We start from the raw sequence: 23,560 nt of genomic DNA on the forward strand, positions 1-23,560 counted from the left end.
TTTAGAAAATTCAAAGCAACTCTATCAGAGAGCATTATTATACTCATTTTACAGATCTGGAGTTGAGACTAGAATGATTAACTAAGGCAACACAGCTAGTGAACGGTGGAACGAGCATTTGCCTGCAAGTTTGCTGACCCAGAAGAATATACCTCTCTCCACCACATCACCTGGAAACTCTGGGGGTCTCCATTGTCTCTGTCCTTCTGTCCTTCTCTTTGGGCTGCTGCAAAGGTTCTCTGTTTCTCTGGTTTCATCCTGTTCTGGACCATTTCACATTGCCTTTAAGACTGATTTTCCCAAGTTAGTGATAAGAATACACTTACATGTATCAAGCAATTTCTGTGTCAGGAACCGTTCTCAGTGCTTTATTTAGATGATCTCATTTACTTCTCACAACAACTAGCAGGTCCTGTGCTTTCCTCCTCATTCTTTGTGGGGGGAGGGGACGAAAAGGCAGCACAGAGTAGTTTAGAAACTTGACCAAGGTCACACAGCCAGTGAGCAGTACAGCTCTGATTATGTCACAATCAGGTGAACATGATACATAAAGATTAATTAGTGTGGTTGAGTGGAAGAAGAAAAAGCTGTGTAGGGTCAACATCTTACCTACAGGTTTTGTTTGTTTGTCTTGAAATTGGGGGAGAGGCTGGCATTTTGAGGTTGAGGATATAGGGGAGAAAGGGAAGGATAGTGAGTAGAGCCTCAGGAGGGGATGGAATCCAGGACACAGGTAAAGGGATCAGCAGGCTGAGGGAGAGCTACTGAGATGGGAGTGAACGAACCCAGGGAGGGTGTAGATATCCCTGTCTTTAGGAGGGGAGGCAGGAAGTTGGCAGAGTTCCTTTTCCCAGCCTCTATTCTTTCCTTGAGGTCACAACCCATATTGGATTCATACTTGGACCTCCCCAGATAGCCAAATGCAGGGACTTAAATTAGTAGGTTCTCTGAAGATTTGATGAATGAATGAAGGATTGAAGTGGTAAATAAAATCATTCTCAATTTTTCCTTTATCCTTTTGTTCAACATCGCTAAACCTAATAGTGTGATCCTTAGTTTTTTCCCCTGCCCCCAGCACTTGTTGTAGTTTTTTTTTTTTGCATATACTAGGTTCATAATAAATATTTATTTTTAACTTACAAACATTATAAATTTATAAAAATAAATATTTATTTATTAACTTACTTTCAGTTCTTTGGAGACACATCTGTGGGTGTACATTCACTTATAGGGGTTAATAGATAGATTCTTAGTCTGGATGGCTCAAGGTGGTGACCTCTGACAATGATTTGAGTGAAGTAGTTTATTTGGGAGCCAGTCCTGGGAAAGACTAGCTGAAGGGTGCGGACATGAGACCAGAATAAAGGCCGCTGGTCCATGGTGGGTCCAGGAGCCATGGCCCCCGTGGACAGCTGTAGCTCAGCCTTGCTAGGTGCCCTGGGTGACAATGTAGGATGCGCGCCTCAGAATCATCCTACCCACGGTGCAAAGATTGGGGCTGTTTATTCGTCTGTAGCCATTGGTCACTGGCAAAGGGCTACTCCTAGGAGGAGTTCGTTCTCTGACCCTACTGGTCTTCGCAGTGTGTGAAGCGTTCTCTGATGGCCAGAAAATGCCCCCCGGCCCAGAGATGTGGTGATGCCACTGGGGCCCGGGGCTGGCGCTCACTGAAATGGCAAAAGGCAGGAAGAAATGGTTCTGGTAGCATCTGCTACAGAATACCCACTTATTTTCCTCTTATCCAGCTTCTCTGTCTTCCAGAAGTTATTAGCTTTTATGCTTTCATGTCAGCATTTTATGTATTGTTGGTGGGGAAAGCCTAAACACGTACAAGGAAGTACAGCATATAATAGTTATATCTCTAACTTGTCTCCTTTAGTAACGTAACTTTCTTTGCCAGTAAGTTTGGAAATTTAATGACTTGCTCAATGTTATCATTTTAAAACGGTTCAAATGTGCTTAAAAGAAAATTGGTACCTGTGATATTGGATATCTAGGTTTCAGCCATTTTTAACCTGAGGCATTGTGTGGAAACTTCTTGCTTCTTTCCTAAATGTATTTTGACCTTTGATATTTCTCCCCTTGAAGTGTGGGCTCCTTGTGGCAGGGAATTCGTGTCTGGTTTGTCTTTGCATTGTCGCTAGCATGGTGCCCAGCACCTATTTGTTGAAAAATAAGTGTGAGGTTAGTAAGATTGAGTTAGGATGGATGACGGGTCTCTTCAGTTCTGTAAATACATTTCTGATGTGTAAGTATCATCTGTTATCATTTGTTCAGCTTTGCAATATTTCTGTTACAAAAAAAAATTAGTATAGAAAACAAAAATCGAATGTTTATCCAAATGAAACATTGGTCTGGTTAATAGTGACAGAAATGCCACAGGCTGTCGTTTGGTCAAGGTCTTGAATCATTTTCAGAGGAAGAAGTATGACATTTTAACTCAGAGACATTGCACGGAGACAGTGATAAAAGCAAAACGTACATGTTGACTAGTTGAGGAGAAGAAGAATGTATGAATGCGGGATCATAAAGCAATGATTTTACATTTCCTTGTATTGTGTAGCAAAGGCAATATCAAACGTGCACCGCTTCCTAATGTCAAAGATAAATAAAGGAAGCAAGAAGAGATAAGTTTGTATTGAAATAGAAGCTTTTCATTTCCAAGTACTCCTTTAAAAAAAAAAAAATTATTTATTTATTTATTTCATTGCGTCGGGCTCCTTAGTTGCGGCTTGCGGGCTCCTTAGTTGTGCCTCTCCAGCTCCTTAGTTGCGGCACCAGGGAAGTCCCCAAGTACTCCTTTTATAAGTATAAACATTTATAAATCACTCTTTGGTAAAAATAAAGTTTCAAGGGAAAAAGTCTTATGAAATAGAACCATCATCAGTAATCAACTATTAAATAAAAGAATGTAACTGGGTTTACAGTCAGGAGATGCTTCAGATTTAATGACTCTTCTTTTATTCATTCAACTAATATTTGTTGAGGGACTATTATGCTCCAAAAAGAGAGAATACAGTACTGGATTGGAACGATAAGTCTTTCTACTCAGCCAATTTACATTCCAGTAGGGGCACAGACAAAACACAAGTAAACAAAATTTTAAAAATATATATTTTATGAACAGTATATAGAGAATAAATGAGTAAAATCTGGATTGTTAGCTCACTAAGGATTTGGCACTTGAATTGGAACCTTAATGAGTATTTCAAGAAGAGGGAACTTGAAATACAAAGTCTCTACAGTGAAAATGAGCTTAAAGTTCTTGAGGAGCAGAAAGGCTTTGTGGCTGGCAGGTGGTGAGTGAGAACAAGGGTGGGAGGAGGTGAGAGCAGAGGGTCAGCAGGGCTGGATCGAGCCCCATCTAGTAAGCTGTGACATGGAGACTGGAGGGTTTTTTTCCCATGTGTGCAGTGGTCCTCTTGAAGGGTTTAAATGTGGGAAGAGATATGGTAAAAAGCAAAATCTCTTCCAACCTAGAAAACCTCTCCCTGAAAGTAGAAGAAAAAAAAATAATTTTATTATGGAATAACTATTCAAGCCGACTGTGATATGCACCGTCAATCTGCTAAAGGGATTGCAAAACAGAGAGAAATCTGCCTCTTTTATGTGGCTAAGTAGAAACATTCCATGACATTAGGTAGGGTTTACAGTTTGGAGTCAGGTGACATGTTAAGCCCATGTCAACCAGGAAACTGGGAGATCAGGCATTATCTCTGATGATTCCAGTTTCAAAGTGAGGAAGATCAGAGGAAGAACATGGTGGCTTAGTCTGGGGTGAGGCAGTGGAGGTGAAGAGAAAAGAATGGATTAGGGTATTTGTATTAGTCAAGTTTCTCCAGAGAAACAGAACCAGTAGGGGTGTGTGTGTGTGTGTGTGTGTGTGTGTGTGTGTGTGTGTGTGTGTGTGTGTGTGTGTGTGTGTGTGTGTGTGTGTGTGTGTGTGTGTGTGTGTGTGTGTGTGTGTGTGTGTGTGTATCTCTGTGTGTGTCTCTCTCTACCCACCATCTATCTATCTACCTATTATCTATCTATCTAATATCTATCTGTCTATCTATCTGTCATCTATCTGTCAATGTCTTTTTGGAGAGATTTATTTTAAGGAATTGCCTCGTGCAGTGGTGGAGGCTGGCAGGCTGGTAACTCAAGAAAGAGTTGATACTGCAGTTCAGGTCCAAAGACAATCTAGAGATAGAATTTCCTCTTCTGGAGGGGACCTCAGTCTGTTTTCTCTGAAGGCCTTCAACTGATTGGATGAGGCCCACCTACAGTATGGACTGTAATCTGCTTTACTAAAAGTCTACTGCTTTAAATGTTAACCTTATCTAGAACAAGAACACAAAACAAAAAACCTCCCAAAACAAGCTTCACAGCAATATCCAGACTGGTATTTGACCAAATATTTGCATTCCATGTCTTGGCCAATTTGACACATAAAAGGAACCATCATGGTATGTGTTGGGGTAGAGCCAACAGATTCTACTGTTGTCCTAGAAAGTGAAGGAAAGCTGGAAATCCAGATGACTCCTAGGTTTTTGGCTTATGGATCTAGGTGGATGATGGTGCCCTTAATGAAAAAGAGAATATTGGATGTTTGCTCATTAAATACCATCATATTTAGAGTGAACTTAAGATGGAACGACAGACGAAAATTAAGTACACGAAATAAAAGTCAGGTAAGTATAAAAATTCTGAAAGAGGAACACTATTCATGCAATATGACTTCCAAGCACCTTACCTTAAATGGTTGGTTATCAACTCGTTGGTTGACTGAATTTAGACAGTTACTAAGTGTTGGCCACTCAACAGTAAAATCAAATGGCTGAAGTAGGAGGTGGAAGAGAGATTTGTTGTTGGGATGGTACTGAGAAAAACTGTGAAATGTGGAAGGTAAGTCTAGACAGGAAAATAACAGGTGGACTAGCCAACACAAATGAAGTGTGGAGGGCAGTGTAGCTGAGTCTACAGGTACCTATGGTAGCATTTGCAGAGTTCAGCACCTTTTTAGATGAGGACATTTACATTTGTGTATGGTAATTTATCCTATCACTGTTTCTAAAGAACATTTTATCTTCTTATTTCCTGGGTTTTACTGTGAACAAAACAAAATATTATTAACATTTTAATTGTATTACCAACGCACAGAGTTCCTCATTTTGCCTCACACAGATCAGGCTTGGGAAGGCCTTCAGTTAGATGGGAGGAGCTTGGGTGACACCGCATGTTCTGTTGACAGGCGTCAATCCCAAAGATGCCAGCAGAAGCAGATCTTCGGAATTCAGGCTCTAGCGAGTCCCGATTCCAAGAAATCAAACCAGCAGACGTGAGGAACCCAGCCAAGGAATCTAGGCAGAGGTTCGAAGGAGCACTGAATTAGGAACCCAGGCAAGACAGAGGCAAGAGGTCTCTAACGAGTGTAGACAAGAGCAGAGGCAGCCCGAGAACATAGTCTTTTCAGGCAAAGATCCATTAGGACCTTGAAGTTGATAGTCCAAGACTGATCTCCGAGTGTAAGTGGAGCCAACCCCACGGGGTGCTGAGGACGGTAGATAGAATTTGGCTTGTGGAAGCAACGGCCTCTCTTAGTGGCGCTGTGATTACTTTGATAATTTCGCTGGGATGACCTGATTGAAATCGGGATTAGCAGATGCAAACTATTGTATATAGGACGGATAAACAGCAAGGTCCTACTGGATAGCACAGGGAACTATATTCAATATCCTGGGATAAACCATAATGGAAAAGAATATGAAAAAGAATGTATGTATATGTATAACGGAGTCACTCTGCTGTACAGCAGAAGGTAGCACAACATTGTAAATCAATTTATCCTTCCATCAAATCAATTAAAAAAAATAAATTGAAGTTGAAATCAAGCGTAAAAAAAAGACCAAGCTCATTCAGCCAGACACTCAAACATCTGTGATACTATCTCAGCTCATTTTGAAAGAACCTCTTAAGTAGAAAGAATTTAGTGAAACTTCACAAAAAGTGTTTAATTTGTATTTGTGCCACAAAAATAGTCAGTTCCTTTCATTTGTCTATTAAAAAAATAGACGAAAAGGAAAAAACTTTACATGATGAAACATGAAACCAATTTTGATTTAAAGGACAAAAATATGCTTACCAGATCGTTTTATTCTTTTTTTCTTTTCGTCAAGAGGAAGTTGAGTTTTGCCAGTTAGCAGCTATGTACTGTAAGCATAAATTATCTATACATACTTATTTAAAGTACCAGCCCCAAATTACAAGTATAAAACAACTGTTATTTATAAAGTTACTCTCATAAATACTACCTTAAATGATATAAAACCTACATTTATTCAACCTTTACTGCAAACTTCACAAATTATAACACTATCAAATGCATTTTTGTATCTTTTTGTTATGCAGAGGTTAGGTTGAATATGCCAATGAAGTGAAAGACACTAGGTGTCCAAGATACCTATTGTTGGATGGGAAAGAAAACAAAAAAACTTCTCTCGTTGCCCAGACCTCTGGGCTTCCCAGAAGATACTTAGCTCACAAATTTGCTGGACATTATTTTTTTTTTTTTTTGCGGTAAGCGGGCCCCTCACTGTTGCGGCCCCTCCCGTTGCGGAGCACAGGCTCCGGACACGCAGGCCCAGCGGCCATGGCCCACGGGCCCAGCTGCTCCGCGGCATGTGGGATCTTCCCGGACCGGGGCATGAACCCGTGTCCCCTGCATCGGCAGGCAGACTCTCAACCACTGCGCCACCAGGGAAGCCCAAAATTGTTTTTTTAAATACGAAAAACCTTACTAATTAATGTTATAGTTAGAATCACTGGGTATAGGTTTCATCTATCTCAAAAAGGGTAGGGATAGTAGGACTTCAAAATTCTATTCCAGGATACACAAGTGTTTAATTTTATAAATTATTGTATTCATCCCCAAATTTGCTTTTCTCAGATGAGTATTATTTCTTCCTCCGTTACCTACCTTTTGTGTTTACTCCACTACAGTTTGTGTGCATTTAAGTCTTTTCATAAGGTTCCTTGTCTGAACTAGGACATCTTGAAGATGTCCAGCCACATGCTCCCAAGAGGCCCCTCAACCCGGTCTCTCTCCAGCTTCAGGGACCCACGGAGGGAGCAGAGCCGGCCCAGGCTGAGTCAATTTCAACCCTTTTCCTGTGATCACAGGTCTTTCAGGAAATGGAAACATTGAGAACTTTTGACCTAAAATATTGTCTTTGTCCTATGTATCCACTTAAGCATCCTTTCTTTCTTTCTTTCTTTTTTTAACAGACACTAGGCAATTTTTAATATACAATGAAGATCACAGGCGCTGCGTGGAAGCATTAACTCCCAGTGCAGTTCAAACTGCAGTTTGCAACCCAGACAGCGAAGCGCAGAAATTCCGATGGGTGTCTGAATCGCAGATCATGAGCGTTGCCTTGAAGTTATGCTTAGGAGTACCATCAAAAAGTGACTGGGTTGCCGTCACTCTGTATGCCTGTGACTCCAAGAGTGAATTTCAGAGATGGGAGTGCAAAAATGACACGCTTTTGGGAATCAAGGGAGAAGATTTATTTTTTAACTATGGCAATAGACAAGAAAAGAACATTATGCTTTACAAGGGATCAGGCTTATGGAGCAGATGGAAAGTTTACGGAACCACAGATGATTTATGCTCTAGAGGTTATGAAGGTAAGAAGCTTGGGATTTTTTTTTTTTTTTTCCTTTCTGTCAAGTCTTTCTCATCTTCTTGGTTGGAAACGAATTCAAGGAAATAAGCATATTCTTGTTTAGTCTGGACTAGAAGAGTATTAATTGATTACTTTTGTGTCTGGAACTCTTCTGTGTTCTGTGAATGAGTAAATGTGGTTCAAAGTCCTAAATGATACTTTAGCTATTTGTGATTAATGAGAAGACATTTCTTGTAACTTTTGCTAAGATTTTTTTTTTAACAGTGGGTTACCGTTTTTAGAAATTACTTTTCACTGTAATCTTTGACCCGGTGTCTTCCATTTTACACTGTATGATTGTCGTGATAAGAGTTTAACGAAATGTTTCTTTTCCTTTGGTTTACATTACCTCTGAACAAATGATCCGTGGAACAACGTTCTTTACCAATTCAGACTGTGTAAAACGAAATCTTGACAATTTTGGTTTCTAAATGTTTCTAATTTATTTGTTACCTTATGGGTATTTAGAGATATTATGTAATAATCAGCAAATTAGAAAAGCTAAGGAATTAGCTTATAAACTAACCTTCAGCGTCTTTAGTCTGCTGTTTGAGAAAGTGGTAGCACCCGTGGGGCAGGAAATAATTGTATATGTAGTTGGTTCCTTCAACTCTTGAAGGTTAAATAAAATCAGAGTATCTAGTCTTCTCTCATCTTGGCCAAATTTCATTCTCTAGTGGCTGCACAGAAAAAAGATAAAACAAAAACCAAAAAAGAACTTGAAGCCCTTTACAAAGGCTTCTTGAGTCAGATGATGTTGTAACCACTTTCCAGGTTTGGACACTTGATTTCTGTGAAGTGTGATCTAGAACGACCTCAAGGTCAGAGAAAGAGCCTGCCTCTTGGGGCAAGAGATTAAGCTGTTTGCAAAATTACTATGTTACTGAGGCTGCAAATGTTGGTTGAACTTAGCTTATGGCAGGTACGCAGATCATCGGAGTTCAGCTCTTTGCAAGGTGATGATTTGACAGCTTTCCATTTTCCTTCTATGTTCTATAAAGAGAAGAAGAGAGTAGGAACTGAAGAAGAGTGCGAAGGAGGGCTCAGAAAGAAGTTATCCCAAGGCTTTTACTGAACATAATGTAGGTTTAGAAATTACCTAAGAGGCAACCTAAGTAGCACAGCATTTCAGGAGAAACTTGTCGGAAAATTATAGGGCAGGACAAGGGTGAACCAAACTTGACTGAGTCAAATTCCACAGGTGAGACAATCGTTCTAATTGAGGAATCCAACACAAGGAAGTTTGGTGATAAGAGATCAGAATTCTCATTTTATTTTAAAAGATATCGCTGAAGTTCTGTAGTCCTCTCTCCACCCCCTGCCCCTACTTTCTGGTCTTCTGTTTGCTTTGAGAAAAATATGCATAGGATTTAGGATAGTGGTTCTCAAACTTTAAGATGCTTAATAGTCATCTGGAGAGCTTGTGAAAAATACAGATCCCAAGTTCCCCCCCTACACCTAGATTCTAAATTAGCATATTGGGGGAAGGGCCTAGGGATCTATTGAATTATTTTATCAATACTGTGTGGCTGGATGCAGATGGTCCATTGACCACACTTTGCATACTCCCTAAGTCTCTCCCAATACTTAAGATGTTCCTGCTAGAAGATCTAGCCCTTCAGAGTGATCTTGCAATCGATTCATTGCAATATGCATTAGAAGTAAAGACAATGCAGAGAGGATGTATGCAGAGTCTTTGTCTCTCTAAAGAAAACTTGGGGAAGAATACTGTCTGAGGCCAAGGATTTAATTTTGAGTGATCGACTCAGACTTTGTAGACTTGGACGGATCTGAGGATTGTCTCGAAGTGTGGCCCTCAAGAGGAAGAGTCAATTGAGTGCAGTGACGTGATTTGTGAGTCAAGTTGGCCTCATCAGTGCTTTGTTTAATAAATCCAGTTAGTCCTTAAAAAGCCATTTCTGATTGACATCTGTAAACTGAGCACTGAGAATTCCTTGGCTAGCTGAATGAACAGTACCACTAGCCCTAGGTGGTCTTATCACGCTTTCTTCGTATGAAGGAACAATGGTGTAATTATTACAAATCCAGCATGTTCTTTATACAGTCTATGATTCGGAAAATTAGTCCTGTAACTTAGTGCAACAAAAGCTAGAATCACATTTTAAAGTTACTAACAGCTGGGCAATTGGCAAAAGAGTCATTTTGAGGGAACCGAGAATAAACCTAGCTTTTAAGGTGGACAAAATAAGTACGAGCAAAGGAAAAGGAAAGGAGGTAAGTAGCTTTTTTTTGTTGTGCTCTTTACATATGTTAGATGCTGTGCTATGTGTTTTACAAATGTTATATTATCTTAGTGACTTTCAAGATGTCTTTAAAGAACTTTTTAAAGTCATAGAATCTATGAAACTTAATTAGGAAAAGAGTATTCCTACCTAGAAAAAATTCTGAATATAAACTTGTCACAAGAGACTGAATATTTCAATATAGAGGATTATTATCACCCAAAGAGGTATCCCTACAAAGGTAGACTGAACATACTGGAGCATTTAGCTACTTGAGTAGTTTGGCTGTCAATGGAGATACGAGCTTCCTTTTGACTTACGCCAAACTGTGATCCATAACGATTCTCTCTATTTTTTTTTGAAATTAATGTATTTATTTGGGCCGCGTTGGGTCTTCATTGCTGCGTGCGGGCTTTCTCTAGTTGCGTCGAGCAGGGGCTGCTCTTGCCTGTTGCGGTGCACAGGCTTCTCATTGTGGTGGCTTCCCTTGTTGCGGAGCACAGGCTCTAGGTGCGTGGGCTTCAGTAGTTGTGGCTCGCGGGCTCTAGAGCGCAGGCTCAGTAGTTGTGGTGCACGGGCTTAGTTGTTCCGTGGCATGTGGGATCTTCCCAGATCAGTGCTCGAACCCATGTCTCCTGCATTGGCAGGCGGATTCTTAACCACTGCGCCACCAGGGAAGTCCACAATTCTATATTTGTTTCAACTTTCCTTTCTAGGTGAACCTAGAGTTTCACATTTTGATCTGTTTGGACTCATTTTTTTAAAAAAGACAAATACTGATTATAGATAGTATCTAAGGGTTTTACGTGATTTCTTTCCATGATGTGAATTGGAGATTTATGCTAAAGTTCCTACCCTTTCTCGTAGCCGTTGTTGAGGGACTCAAGCGGAGTCTGGCTGGACAGGAGTGGTTGGAGGGGATTGAAGTTTTGACTGTGTGTTTGGGTTACACAGCTATAAGGTTATTTTTCAATCTAGAGATTCAGTAATTCTCTGATTCCGACCGAGGGGAAGGATGGCCTTTTCCCTGTTTGGAGGAAATGCAGAAGTCAAAGTTGTTGTCCGTAGAGCTGACTGTTTTTGGCTCAAGAGAGCAAAGAGGAAAATCTTATTGCAAAAGACAGCAGCATAGAAGTGGTGCTAGAGTTTTTCCCGAGGACACACGTATCCAGCAAAAGACAGGAGTCGCAAGAGAAGGGAAATACAAAGGAATTCCCTGTGTGAGTGTAAGAGCTGTGATCAGAAGCGTAAGACCGATCCTTGCAGTAACCTTGTGATTGGAAAGTAATCGTTCAGGAGATTCACATCCATTCTAAGTACAAGTCAATGTGTCTCTTCTAGCCATGTACACACTCCTGGGCAATGCCAATGGGGCAACCTGTGCATTTCCATTCAAGTTTGAAAACAAGTGGTATGCGGATTGCACAACTGCTGGGCGATCAGACGGATGGCTCTGGTGTGGAACCACTACAGATTATGACGTGGATAGGCTATTCGGATATTGTCCATTGAAATGTAAGTAACTTTATCATCAAGACAATTTTGGCACGTTCAGTATGCAACCTAGTGATCCGACTTTGTGTTTATCGAGAACATTTCTTCCTCCAAGTGACTTCTCATTTCCTATCTCATCATACCCCACCACACCCTCTACAGATGTCATTGTCCCATTTTATAATGGAGGGAGTGATCCATATGGGCTAAAGACAAGAACACAGATCTTCTGACTCTCAGCCCTAGGCTGCCTCAAATGACCCCTTTATTTTCACTAACTACGACTTCTCCTCAAATTCCACTGTTACTGTCAGTTATTTTCTAAGACTTCAGGGCAAATTATACTGTATACGATGCAATATATACTTAATGCCACAGGTGGGCATCCCATTTTCCAACCCCCCCAATGATTTACCTTTATTAAACTATAGATCAAAAACAGAATTTAAGCAATGCCACAGCCTTGGTTTTGATGGACAGAGAGAGAGAGAGAGATGTGAGTGGCTCCTGAGTTTTGTGTCGATGTAATGAAAAGGGTTCCTCACTGTGAAAATGATAGTAATGCTACTCTTCTTAAATTAAGTTTAAGAAGACTATTATTTAATTTAACATAGCTTCAATGGAAGTCAGTTACGTCTATGCTTGGAGGGGTTTTAAAATGAAAATGTAAGTCTTATTGCAATGATGCAGAATAAGTGGCATTGCATTGTATTGAAGTGAGGGGGCCATAAAAATTCTTGGTGTCCTTTCCATGCTCTAGAATTTATAGAGAAGCAGGGCAGCAGGTTTTGGGTGGGGTGGACGAGGGCATTCGTGTTGGAAGGCAGGGATGTGGCTGAAGAAGACAGAGGAGGAAGGGTTCTTGGCTTCCCTCTCTCCATCACCCACAGCTTCCTCCTGCTGCCAGCATCGGCCTTCCTTTCCTTCCCCCTGAACTTCTTACCCCCAACCACTTGCTACTTCAGGCTCTGTGGATCAGAGCTCCTGTTTCCTGCTGTCCTGCCAAGGGGCGGGCGCTGGGTCAGAGCCTCAGATACAGTCTGGGCTGATTGTGAGACCACCTGCATTGCAACAGTGCCGCGTACCCCACTAAACTTTCAGGATCACACATCCACATGCCGTCGCGGTATTCCAAGCGTTATTGTAAAAAACGGTCCAATTTACAAACATATCTTAGTCTGTCAAGTTAAAGACAGAATTCCAAGAATTGTGCTTATTTATCTCTTTTGATTTTTAATCCCTAAACATCTTACTAAAAATTAATTTGATTTCTCAGCCCCATAGATTATTGTAATTCCCCTCTGGGTCCAGTCCCTCAGTTCTGGGTGAATACTCACAAAAACTTAGTCTTCCTGTGTTCATGGTGGAACCGCTCTCCCATTCTTGGGTGAGGTAAATGCATTTCTGTTTTATAACAACTTTTAAAGGTTTGATTCCCATGAAGGGTTGACTGATGTCTGATCTCTATATTAGAAGGCTTTTTGTCTGAAAACAAAACTGAACATTTTCCTCATGAGATAAAGCAAGACTTGTTTTTCAGTGACTGAGAAACATCTTCCTCTGGACTTTGTAGGAATGGTATTTTCTAAATCCGTTATCATGGAGTGTCTTGGGGCTACAGATCTCACGGGTCCAGCTGTAACATCCTGCACTTACATGGTGTTGACAGGGACGTTGTTTGCTGCACGTATGATTTAATGAGTCATTAAATGGAGGACAAATGGCCAGCCGCTAATCATAAAAAAAAAAACCACCTTGGCTAGACATGTGTTTTAGAGATAAACTGGGTAGGCTCTAGAATAAGCTTTTAGTCTCATTGGTTCCAATTTATGTCTTCCAAAGCAAATTATATATTTGGCCTAGTTCATTGTAAAGGTAAAATAACTGGAAATTTAAAACACTTTTGATTTCAACATGCATTACAATTTTAAAGCACATTTTATACAGTCCATGCCTTTCTTGAAAGGCTTTGCATTTTCCCAAACTCTTTCGTTGTCTTTGCTTTGTGTGTTTTTTTCAAAAGAACATTTTATTTGATGTTAGCCTTAAACTAGCAGATTCAATACAGGAAGACGAGGTCCCGGCTGTTGACCTAGTGACACCCAGTACATGCTCTTCACTGCCCTCTGTAGTGTTTATTGTAATGTTTTCCTTCTATTTAGACATTTATTTTCAAGTATCAGGAGAACAGGAAAAGGAAAAGACTCCTTTCTCTCAATTCCCCATAGCTTGCAATTTTAGCTTTCAGAGTCAGTTGCGCTGGTTTACTGTGGGAATTTGAACCATTTGGGGAGATACAGAGTCAGCAAACCTATGCATGCATTGAGAAATAGGTCTTAATCCCTTGATTGAAAATGCAAAATACCCTTTCTTTAAATGAAGAGAAGCAGCAAATTGCATTTCTTTCTTTGGTCCTTTGTAGCCCTTTCCTTCATTTCTGGATGAGAAAATCATCCCCTCCTTCTTTTATAGCTCACACTTTCTACCACACTACAAGCAAAACCTCCAAATTTCTAAAAATATTTATTTAAAATAGCTCCGACTTCGAGTAAACCTCAAACCAGTCTCATCTGAGTGATCTCACTTACAGGGCGAAGAATCCATTTGCACATTAAACTAGTAAGACCTCAGACTGTGGTAATTTAAATTTAACATTACTAATTCAAATATATTTTTTATGTGAATATATAATAATTTTATAGTTAAAACGTCTTAGAAATGTCTGCTGTTGCCCAAATGAAATGTTGATATAGTTTTCTTCCTCTTTGGTGTTTCATGAACCACAAATTTCATATCATAGTGTGTGGTAAGTATATGAAAAAGGTCACTTCAGATACAAAGAATCACAATTACATGCATATATAAAGTGTGGGCTATATGTGTATGTATAATGTTGGCTGTATGCATATATATGGTGTAGGCTCTATACACACGGACAACTGTCCAATTTGTTAGCAAGTTGAATACTCCTCAGAAAATTTGAGTTTACGTAATCTTTTCCTTATAAAAAAATGAAAGGATTATGACTTCACATGACTTGTAAGTAGAATTTTACATTATTAAAAAGACAAAAGAGAAGTTTTTATATCATGAAGCACACAAAAATATTTCATCTGTTGACTCATTTCTCAAACATCTTATGTGTAAAATGCAATCAATAATATTTATCCATCTATATTACTGGCCTTTCATAGACTGTAGCCACGTTTATAGAGTATATTGGGAATCATAAAATAGCAAAGGTAAAAATTTTTTAAATTAAAAAAAAAAATTGAATTAAAAAGTGTTTTACTCTGAGCGAAGAAAAGGTAACAATCAGCTATTGCCAGGAGCTGCCTATGTTTAATACGTGCTAGAGATAAGAACATGAGACTCCAGAGGTGGTTAACAATTTAACTAAGGGTGACTCACCAGTGAGTGACAGAGTCTGGAGGCAGGTCCTGGTCAGTCTGTCTGTGGAGTCTATGACCTTCCCCTCTAATGCCTGTGTCTTTGGTCTAAAAAGACCAAACTAGAATGTACGGGTGAAATAGCCGTTGCTGAGAGAAGACATATTTATTTTCTCTTCTCCCTTTATTATTGTTTTTCTAGATTAAGGAAGTTGGGCTGGCATCTCTATTCTTAGTCTGTGTATTTGCCTCACTTCCCAACTCATCTGATCTCAAATGTCCTAATGGAAAAATACAGATGGTGAGTCCCTGTCTTTCTGGAGGCACATGAAGCAGATGGAATGCGGTCGATCTTTGAAAACTCCCCCTCTTCATTTCAGGAGTAAAGAAAATCTCACAGTCACTTTAAAACTGATTAAAAGAAAGAAAATAAGGGAAAGATAATGCTTTAGGCAATAATGCTACCAAGATTGTTTAAAAGATACTGTTCACTGAAAATTCTTTCCATGCATAAGGTAGTCAATTCCTTTTGACTTCTTTTACAGTCGAGGGCAGTGAAAGCTTATGGAATAAAGATCCGTTGACCAGCATTTCCTACCAGATAAATTCCAAATCGGCTTTAACTTGGCACCAGGCGAGGAAGAGCTGCCAGCAACAGGATGCCGAACTCTTGAGCATCACAGAGATACATGAGCAGACATACCTGACAGGTAAAGATGTGAAAAGAAAACAGAGTTGTGAAATCATGATTATTTTATTTCCGTATAGTTTAACTTAAAAGCATACAACACGAATAATTTGAGACATCATGATAGAGTCAGTCCTAAGCAGATGGTGCAGAGGGTTTGACAAACGTGCACCCCGAAAAAGACACCTGGGATGGCGAATAGGTTTCAGCTCATGAGCCAACTTTCTTCTGTCCATTGTGTCAGTGTCTAGAACTTGTGCTGAGAACGATTCGGAGGATTTATTTGGGATCAGAGTAGAAGATGCTACAATCAGTTAGCGATGCTGTTCTTGGACACAAGACACGGGTGCTATACTGGTCAAATATTCTAGGTCTATAGCTTGAAGCCATTGGTTTTCCATTAGCGTGGGAGAATTTAACACGATAAACTGAAGAGCTGCCACCACAAACAGGGACAAGTGAAGAGCCGTCCTTTTGCCTCCTGTCTTTCAAATTCCCAGACTCTAATGGTTTTCAGGTCTTACTGATACTCTTTCTACAATGTTTGTTTTTTTAGCATTTGTTCTTATGAGGTTGTGAAGATGAAAAGGGCTAATGTTTGCTTGAGATGAGAGAGTCTGTTTTAGCTTCTGCAATCCACGCTTGAGGAGCGGAGAGGTCAGGACCAGAAACGAGTGTGGGAGATAGAGCATCCTCGACTCCCTGCCCTAATCCCCTCCCTCCCGTTCACCCTGACCCTGCTTACTAGCTGAAAGTATCTCGGATCCAGTGACCACCATGTTCAAAAACTCTTAGTGGCTTCTCATCGCCTATCAAATAATTAACAACACACCTTTGCCTGACATTCAGGGGCTGTCACCTGTCCACTGACTGCTGTTCCCCTTTGTGCATTTCGCAGTCTTGACAAGAGAAAACTTTTGGGTTCCTCGTCTATGTCTCATACTTTCTCACCTCCACATCTGTCCCCATGGCATTTCTTGTACCTGGAATTCCCCACATTTTATACAGTTGAAATGCAGTCTTCTCTATTTCCATCTGCTTTTCTCTTATTTGTTTACCACTTTTACAGTGGTTACTTACATATGTCCCACTTCCCCTACAAGACTATAAATACATTCGATTTTTATTCATTCATTCATTCTACAAGATGGGTGATTTCTCTGTGTGAGGCATTGTGCTAACTCCTGGGGACACAGCAGTGACCAAAGCCTGCCATGTCCTGTCCACATGGAGCTTAAAGTCCAATGGGGAAAACACATAGACAAGAAAACAAGCAAATAAATACAAATTATAAGCAAATTGAAGGCTGTGTAGAGAATGGATTTGAGAGGCAGATGGCTGAAAGTGAGGAATGTCTTGTGAATATGTATGTCCTCCCAACCCCTAAAGAGATTCACCCAGAACCTTCCGGGAAGACAGTCTCAAGGGATGTTTGCTGACTGACAAGTGAGGATGCAGCACAAGAAAAAACATTGTTTAGAAATTCACCCTCACGGTTGGACCAGTGGTCAGTTTATGGCGAGAAGACAGTGGTTCTTAAGTGTGAAGTTGCTTATCAGTCACCAGGGAACTTTGTTAAAGTGAGGCTGCCTGGGTGCAAACCCCAGCGACTGTAGATCAGTAGGTATGATGTGGGGTCCTGGAATCTGCATGTTATCAAATTTCCAGGTGATTCTAGGGCAAGTGGATGGGGACCCCACCTGGCAAAGCACTGGGTACAGTACCTGCTGTATCAGCAAAGCCTACAGATTGCATCTGCCTGGATAGCAGGCAGCAGAGCTCAGGAGTAAGGAGCATAGACTCAGGAGCCTGACCGCCTGGGCCCCTGGGCCCCGGCTCTGTGAAGCTGGGGGACCTTGGGGGCGATGACCTGAGGCTGCTGTGCTGCAGTGGGAGAGTGTGTGTGAACTGTTACAGGGGACAGAGCTGTCCCCAGCCTTGTCTCATCACCTAGGATTCCCTTTCTCCAGCTCTTTGCGGGTGATCCTCTCCACCAATTGGAACACACTTCTCCTATAAGTTATTATTTTTTAATTGCATTTGAAGATGTTGATTGCATTCTATTCTGGGCAGAAAAAAATGTAACATGAATTTTTTTTAGCACCACCGTGTGAAATACACGAAGCATTATTGGGTAAGAAAGACTTTTCTAGTCCATTTCTGAGGACTAAATCGTGAGTACTAGCTCCACTGTAATGAAATCTTTCTTGTACCAAGTATAACATTTAAAAATCTTCTGCTTTCAGTATAGGCTGCAAGCCACCATTTTCTTTCAGCCATCATTAAAGAGATTGACAACAGAAAAGCAACGCGACCTCACTATGGGCATTCGTGAGCTCAGAGGTGGGATTACGCCTCTGTCTGCTCAGTGATTCTGTTTTGTGTTGCTCCTTGGGGTCTTTGTATGCAGTATTGGGGCAAAGTACAGAGGGACCAGTATTTGCAACCATGTGTAAAAATAAGGAGAAAAAGAGGAAAACAGAGACAGAGATAAGACAAAATTTATGTAGGTGATTAAGGAAGAGAGAGAATGAGTTGAGACAATCCTGGTGTGATTTGTGCTGGCTTGCACGGGTTAGAGAAACCTCAGAGTTGAAATGGTTTCACTTGGCTTTTTTTTTAAGGAATCTGTTTGCGGGTTGTGTTATCTTGACTCTTCTGAGGTTTGCTTGTTTTCTGGCTTTCTGGAAGCCAAGGGACAGAGCACAGGTTACTTTTGAACTCTTCCCCAGTTGCTAGGGGAAAGAGGCTCTGTGAGCAGGACAGCGTCTCTGGGCCACTCACTTCCTCATTCCTGGCCCCGCTATCAGCCTTCTGGCTGCAGGAAATGCTTCTCTAATCAGCAAGGGCTATTACTGTGTCCCCAGGAGCGCAAACAAGCCCTAAGAGATTGGGAGGCTGAGTTCACCTCAGATACTTACTTGAATCTTATCCAAGCCTCCGGAATTTCAGTCAGCAAATTTTAACTGAAATCCGGGTAAGAATGACTTCTTGAATGAGATTTGTAATATTTCCTGCTTTTCTTTAAGTCAAAAATGCCATGCATTAGGGGACCAAAAAAAGTCTGACGGGGAATTTAAAAAATAAACCAGACTTTTGCTTTCTAGAGGGAAGATATTCATGACATTTGGGATTTTTCGGCATATATTGGGGAAGACTAGAAAATCCTGGGGTGAGTGAGGGATTGTCATCTACTCCATTCTGGAAAATAGGGCGCTAACATTTTTTAAAAACCACACATAGTTACGCTTTTAAAATATGATTTCTTTTATGTGAGAATTTTGAGTAGTAAATTTCATTTTTCTAAAAGGTATAAGCCTCTTATGACTCTGAGATCAAATTAGCTGTTATTTATTAAACAGCTGTTGTGTGTCAGACACTGAGCTTTATTTCTAAAGCTGACACCTTGTAAATGAGTAATATTGTCCCCACTTTATAGATAACAGATTAGGAGGGAGAAGGTAGGAATTTTGCCTAATGCCACCCATTCTGAAAATAACTGAATTGGAATTCAGCACTGTCTTTCCATTACGCTCTGCCTGGGTCTCACTTAAAAATAAGCAAGGATCTGGTGGCCCCCAAAGCACTAAAGAGAACCTTTAATTTAGGTGTCAGCAGCTCCTTGCTCCAGTAAATTTATTCTAAACTGGCAGTCTGATTTCACATTATCTGCTGGGTTAACAGCTTCTGCCCAGCGGCCAATTCTTATATCACCCAGAGTCATTTCATCATCTCTTCTACCCTCAAAAATGTTGGAACACCCTATTGAATCCTCAGTTCCTGAATCAGATTTATAACTATGTATGCATAGGATTAGGATTTATAGAACTGAAATAAGATATAAGAAGTGAAATTGGCTAGTTACCTTGATTGTTTTTGCCAGTTTCCGTATGGTGCTGGGTGGAGAACAAATTGGACCACAGTATAGAAAAGAACAATACAGTGTACTATTGGACAGTAATACGTCTTCTATTACAACTAAGTTCAAAAGTAGGTATAAACTGTTTCAGACGATACATGCAGGAAAATTAAACATTAAAAAGTTTAGCATGTGGAATTGATGCTTTGTGTAATAATACTAAAAAAATCGGGAGGCTTCCCTGGTGGTGCAGTGGTTGAGAGTCCACCTGCCGGTGCCGGGGACACGGGTTCGTGCCCCGGTCCGGGAGGATCCCACATGCCGCGGAGTGGCTGGGCCCATGAGCCATGGCCGCTGAGCCTGCGCATCTGGAGCCTGTGCTCCGCAATGGGAGAGGCCGCAACAGTGAGAGGCCCGCATACCGCAAAAAAAAAAAAAAAAAAGAAATGAAAATTTGGCCATCTTCTTTATAAAATTAAAAACACATTAGAGAAAATATTGTGTATGACACTCATCAGCTTTAAGTGATATACTTAACACAAAGCTTGAAATCTGTTTGTAAATCACACTTTTTGCCAACCCGAATTCAACATGGAGTAATAATAATAATATTAATAATAGCAATAGCTTGCATTTATTGGGCATATACTGTGTATTAGGCCCTGTTTTAAGAAGTATTACTTAATTTAATTCTTCAAAACAAGCCTAGGAGTACCTAGAGTAGATAAGGAGAGTCTCAAAGGATAATTTCCTTAAAGAGTGATCATCTTTTCTCATCATGCCAAACGTAGTAATTTAATTAAGCAAACTCAGGCAAAATCTAATTTATTTATTCCTACAGTTCTGTTCAAAAATTCATAGTTTTGAAAACTTAGATATGTGTATTTTATTATAAGTTTTAAAACATACCAGAATATTTGATTTTGGGGAATAGCTATATCCAACATATACAAGGAACTCATACAACCCAACATCAAAAATAGACCCCCAAAGCCCGAGAAAAACCAAAACAACTTGAAGAGACGTTTTCTCAAAGAAAACATACACATGAAAAGATGCTCAACATCATTAATCATCAGGGAAATGCAAATCACAGCCACTGTGAGATACCACTTCACACCGGTTAGAGTGGCTACCATCAAAAAGACAACAAAAGGCAAGTGTTGGCAAAGATGTGGAGAAAAGAGAACCCTCATGTGCTGTCAGTGGGGATGTGAACTGGTGCAGCCACTGTGGGGAACCGTATGGAGGGGCCTCAAAAAACTAAAAATAGAACTACCATGGGATCCAGCAATTTTACTTCTGATTATTTACCTGGAAAAAACCCAAAAACACGAATTCGAAAAGACATATGCATTCCAGTGTTCACTGCAGCGTTATTTACAATAGCCAAGATATGGATACAACGTTAAGCGTCCATTGATAGACAAATGGATAAGGAAGATGTGGTATATATACATACGTACAATGGAATATTACCCAACCATAAAAAATGAAATTTTGCCATTTGTGACAACATGGGTGAATCTAGAAGGTATTATGCTAAGTGAAGTAAGTCAGAGACAGATGAACACCTCTTGATCTCACTTACGTATGCAATCTAGAAAACAAAACAAAATGAAAACAGATGCATAGATACAGAGAACAAATGGGTGGCTGCCATAAGGGAGGGCAGGTGGGGAGTAGGTGAAATAGTTAGAGGATTAAGAGTACAACCTTCCAGTTATATAACAAAGTCATGGGGATGTAATACACAGCATAAGGAATATGGTCAATTATATTGTAATAACTTTGTATGGGCACAGATGGTTACTAGACTTATTGCGGTGACCATTTCATAATGTATGCAATGTCAGATCGCTATGTAGTATACCTGAAACTAATGTAATATTGTATGTCAACTATATTTCAATAAGAAAAATAATTTATGAAAAAATCAATGTTCAGTGGTATTTAATAGAATAATTATTAACATAAAATATAGTATCAACATGACACTGATCCCAGAATGACATTTCTAAGGTACAGACTGGTAGACAGGCATCTCCTCCTGACACCTTATAAGTTATCTATTTACATGAATGAGGTGAGATGGCCGTTTTTGTTGGTTTCTTTAATTTACCCTAAAGAGACATCAGTAATAGTTTAGTACTCAAAAGAGTTTTAATAACTATGTAAAATAATTAATGAACTAAAGGGAAACCATCAGTGAGATGAATAACTATAAAATGGATTTACTGTGAATGAATTTCTATCACTTCATTATCAGTATTTTCTTTGTAATGAATGCAGTCATAGTCGATGATGCTCATTGCAGAGATTTAAGACTAGAGAAATATTAAGATTTTCCCATTTGATAATGTCATTCCCTTGACATAGCTTGTAATAAGTATTTTATTTTTTGGTAAAATTCCAACTTTGGAGAACCAAATGCTGAGTCTTCACAGGTAAACCAGAGTGAGTTCTGCCGTGGACTATTGTTTGGGGAGGGATGACATTTATCAGAAATATCTTTTTAGTTCATGGTTCTTTATTTAAAGGTGTTCTAACATCTAAACTTATCTGGAAAATGTATTATATCAATAATAGTAACTCACAGGCAAATTTAATTTAAGCAAGGGTTGAATTCGCTGGAAACACCAAAGTGAACCCTGAGTGCAAGTCCTAATTTACTCATCCTCCGTTTCACTCTCCACAAGTTTCTTAACCTCTCTGTCCTCAGTTTCTTCATCTGTAAAATGAAGGCCCTGGACGAGATACCTCTCAAAGTGTATAAAGTACCTAAGGGCGAGAGCTGTACTAACTCAGACTTTTTTTTTTCTACAACACTTGATAAAGATAAGTGGATCTGAATTAATTTTCACTGACTTTTTACATGCTAGTAGTTAATTTCATCCCATTTTTATTACTTTAAAGAAATTACGCAATAGGGTTTACTTTTCAGTAAATAACTCCAGTATTGGATTCAGTTCAGTTCATTAAGCATCAACCTACCTAATCAATATCAACCTAGTCAGTATCCTCAAGCGGGTTCTCCCTTTGTCAGTGCCTTTCTGCCAGGTGCTGAATAAACTGACAGCATTCCGGTCACATTTCTCCAAGAACGTGATCTGTGCTTTTATGGCATTGGGGAGCAAAAAATGTGAGATAGGATTCTGGGGCATCGAGTCACTGTAATCCCCTTTCATTTGAATTTGTGACATGAATGTGCGTATATATCAGCTAATGAAAACTTGGGGAAAATTTCGGTGAATTTGGATAGCTTAGTTGGTTGCATCAGAGCTAAAGGGTCTGGGATTTGATGTCATAAGAACCCAGATTTAGGGACTTCCCTGGCGGTCCAGTGGTTAAGAGTCTGTGCTTCCAATGCGGGGGTGTGGATTTGGTCCCTGGTCGGGGAATTAAATCCCAAAAAGAACCTAGGTTTAAATTTCAACTCTGCACATGTCATCTAAACTATTTGGGTGTCAAATTCCTAATCTGTACAATGGAGATGGCAGTACCTAATTAGAGTTTGTGAGGATTGAAAATGAGCGAAAACAGTGCCCTGAATATAGTAAGTGGTTATTCTCACCATTGGAAAATTTGACTGGGGAATATATCCTCTAGAGAACAGTAGATATAAAGTGGTCCATTTATGATTACCCTTTATGTTTATAGACACTTCAGGTTGGTATTTTATTTAAGACAAACGATAGTTTTCCTTTCCATTAATTCTTTTAAATCAACTAAAAAGAATATAGAGAGAACAGCAAATCCATGGTTTTTAAAAAGTTACAGGTAATAACACATTAGAGTTGTTTAACCTGGGTGGACTGAGGTCCATGTTGCTTCTGTTTTGTTTTTTATTGCATCTCAGGCCTAGCACAGACTTTGAAACATTGTAATTATGATTTATTAGCTGCCTAAGTGTTATTCGTAGTAACACAAGCACTTAGTGTTTAGTTTTTAATCATCATCTTAATGAGGAAAAAAAATGGATGTTTTAAAATGTCATCGAGTAAAATTCTGAGCGTAAGTTCTAAAATATGAGGTCGGGTAATAACTTATGAGAGTGAAATAGATTGAAGTGCATATTAAACTTTTTCATGATAGAAAACGGTGACTTTGGTACAAAAGAAATCTTAGTTTTACTCTAAAATGAAGTAAACATGTTTTTGTTTGACGATAGTCAAAGA

At 39.7% G+C, this 23,560-nt stretch overlaps 1 protein-coding gene across 1 annotated transcript in view; it reads left to right on the forward strand.

The window, feature by feature from the left end:
* MRC1 (mannose receptor C-type 1) overlaps window positions 1-23,560 on the forward strand; it is a 97,476-nt gene that overhangs the window by 5,919 nt on the left and 67,997 nt on the right. Inside the window, exons 2-4 of the mRNA XM_019933519.3 lie at window positions 7,270-7,671; window positions 11,294-11,467; window positions 15,381-15,545. Of these exons, the coding sequence (XP_019789078.2) occupies window positions 7,270-7,671; window positions 11,294-11,467; window positions 15,381-15,545 (741 nt within the window). The remainder of the gene's footprint in view (window positions 1-7,269; window positions 7,672-11,293; window positions 11,468-15,380; window positions 15,546-23,560) is intronic.

The sequence above is a fragment of the Tursiops truncatus genome, chromosome 2 (genome assembly GCF_011762595.2).
Source record: "Tursiops truncatus isolate mTurTru1 chromosome 2, mTurTru1.mat.Y, whole genome shotgun sequence".
NCBI classification, from domain to species: Eukaryota; Metazoa; Chordata; class Mammalia; order Artiodactyla; family Delphinidae; genus Tursiops; species Tursiops truncatus.